Source organism: Asparagus officinalis, chromosome 1 (assembly GCF_001876935.1).
Source record: "Asparagus officinalis chromosome 1, Aspof.V1, whole genome shotgun sequence".
In the NCBI taxonomy this organism is placed as follows: domain Eukaryota; kingdom Viridiplantae; phylum Streptophyta; class Magnoliopsida; order Asparagales; family Asparagaceae; genus Asparagus; species Asparagus officinalis.
In genome coordinates this window covers 53,044,604-53,047,189 of record NC_033794.1, presented here as the reverse complement: position 1 = coordinate 53,047,189, position 2,586 = coordinate 53,044,604, and the positions used below count along the sequence as shown (strand labels likewise).

At 36.9% G+C, this 2,586-nt stretch overlaps 1 protein-coding gene across 1 annotated transcript in view; it reads right to left on the bottom strand.

Annotated features, from left to right (window-relative positions):
• Positions 1-2,586, bottom strand: part of LOC109824262 (monocopper oxidase-like protein SKU5) — a 6,583-nt gene that overhangs the window by 2,515 nt on the left and 1,482 nt on the right. Inside the window, exons 3-5 of the mRNA XM_020390827.1 lie at position 2,586; positions 2,403-2,541; positions 1,218-1,584 (exon numbers count right to left, since the gene is read on the bottom strand). The exon at position 2,586 is cut by the window's right edge and continues 267 nt beyond it. Coding sequence (XP_020246416.1) covers positions 1,218-1,584; positions 2,403-2,541; position 2,586 — 507 coding nt within the window. The remainder of the gene's footprint in view (positions 1-1,217; positions 1,585-2,402; positions 2,542-2,585) is intronic.

Here is a 2,586-nt window from a genome sequence, read left to right as displayed (position 1 = left end):
CTTTCACCCTTAACAAAAAATTGGTAATATGCAAGTTATATTTACTGGACACGGGTAAAAGTGTCCAAAAGTTTTCATGTGCTCAAAGTAACTGTCGTCAGTCATACTGCTCAAGTGAAACAAGTTGAAGGGCTTTTTAGAGGGTTCTTTGCAAAAAACACCAAAGATCAGGTGGGTTTTCTGAAATTTACCCTATAAAAAAATAGGCTTATATTCACTCTGGCCCCCCCAAAGTTTATACTTTTTTAATGTTTGATACGCCAAAATATTTTCTAACACTTTGGTTCCCCAAAATTCAATCTCAATTAACTTTGATACCCCGACCCAAATTTCATTAGATTTTCTATTAAATTATATATATCACGTGTAATACAAATGTGTAACCAAACATGTAATTCTAATTAGCGTTTTTTAGATATTAGTCTCTTAAATCTGAGTTATTTGATATTAGTCCCTCAAATCTGAGTATTTTGATATTAATCCCTGAAATTGCCTTTAGTTGTTAATATTAGTCCTTAAAGTTAGTGATTATGGAGCTAATAAAAGATGTTTTTGTGGGTTGCAATGCATGATTAGGTTAATGAAACAAACCCAATTCAGCAATCCACCAAAAGTCAAAAAACATTAACTCAAACCCATAAAACCTTGATACAAAGAGTTCCACCTCTAATTGGGATCCACTGTTATCATGCAACTTCATCCAGCACTCATTTTTTCCACATCAGAGTTGAGTTAGGGGGCAATGCAGCGTCGACAAAGCAGGTAAAAGATCAACGACGCCGTGAAGAGTTGTGAGGATTAGCCATGGAGCATCTGTGGATAAAAAAGGGAGGAGATCTAAGGGATGAAAGGGGGTTTTGAATAAGAGGGATGTTAGAGAGAGTGAAGGAGAAGAGGGGGAGGAGAGGGGGAGAGAAATTTTACAAGAAGAGGTGACTCAATTGTTACTCGGTGGATAAAGAGATAACAAAAGAGAGAGAGAGAGAGAGAGAGAGAGAGAGAGAGAGAGAGAGAGAGAGAGAGAGAGAGAGAGAGAGAGAGAGAGAGAGAGAGAGAGAGAGAGAGAGTTGTTTGGTGGGGTGAATTAAACTGTAGGGATAACCAACCAATGCTTCAGGGCAAAAGATAAAATAACAAATTAACTCAATACCACCAAAGAAGCCCTGCAGTTTTCTTTTTCTTGTTAGCTATATGTTCATGAATCTTAATGTACACACCTGATCGATCTTGCCTGATTCATTGAGAAAGTTTTGTCATAGAAGTCTTGAGGTGGATCAGGAAGAGGGCCAGAAGCTTTGCCTTTAGAATTTGAATAGTGCAAGATGGCAACACCAGTTACTCTGGTCCAAAGAGACTCATTCACAAACCGAGCACTTGCCACAATGTAGTAGTCACTGCTAGCATTCTGATCCATTGTGACCAAGAAGGAATAGGACTGCCCAACACAAATATCTAGGTTGGTGTAGTTTTGCGCTACCGTGTAAGTCCCCTCGGTCTCTACAAGAAGTAAGTTATGTGATTGGATTCTGAAGTTCAAACAAGTCTTGATGCCAACATTATGGACACGTAGTCTGTAAGTTTTGCCTGTTTGAGGAACAATACATTATTAGCCCAGTATAGAGAGATTAATTGTTCCTTGGACAACGTCACAAGAAACTCCAACACGGATAACTGAAAAAAGGACTAAGAAGAAGCACTAGGGCCTAGTTCACATTTTTTTTTGCTCCATACACACCAAAAAGGAAAAGTATTACAAATTAAATGTGCCAAGTTAAATGTGAAAGATGCTCCTCAATCACATTTATGGTGAAAAAACCATCACATGAGCGATAAGAACTATATTCATCCTGTCTCTGTTGCAAGCTACATATGTTCAGCAGTGGTTACTGTATGGGAAACCATCAAATTTAAGATTAACAAATAAGTCAAAACTTCAATAGGTACATGAGTGTATACCTCAAAAAGATTAAAGAATAATGTCCAAGATCCCTTGGTAATAATTGCTAACTGATACTCAAGGGAGTAAATTCAAATCAGTGAATATTAGTAGAAACTTCTAATTTATTCATAGGGAAAGTAGTTTGAAACAAGTTAAACTAGTTCATGAAATGACATCCCAATACAAATTGAATAGTTTTAAATTGTAAGATGCTTGTATATAATTTAATGACCCATCAAAAAGAGTATGATTGGAATCATTTTTTAATTATTCGATCAAACTCGGTCTCTGCAACAGAGTGCTCAGCACTGAACATGCTAGTAGCTTTCGCAAGTTATAACTCAGAACAAACCAGTAGCTGTTAACCCATAAAAAGTTAAAAAATTTGAGTATTGGCACCAAAAACAGACGCATATAGAAAAACTGTCATTTATAGTAAATCTTTCGATAAAGAAGCAATTACCTGGCTCAACATTGAGAGTTTCATAGTCAATACCAGCCGGAACAATAGAATTATTGTAGCGATAAGGCCCTTTGCCATTCATCAGAACACCGTCAGGCATTCCAAGATCCTTCCCATCATTAAGTTTCTTCCTCAAATCCTGCAAAACCCCACGACATCAAAATACAGAGTTAATCACATTACA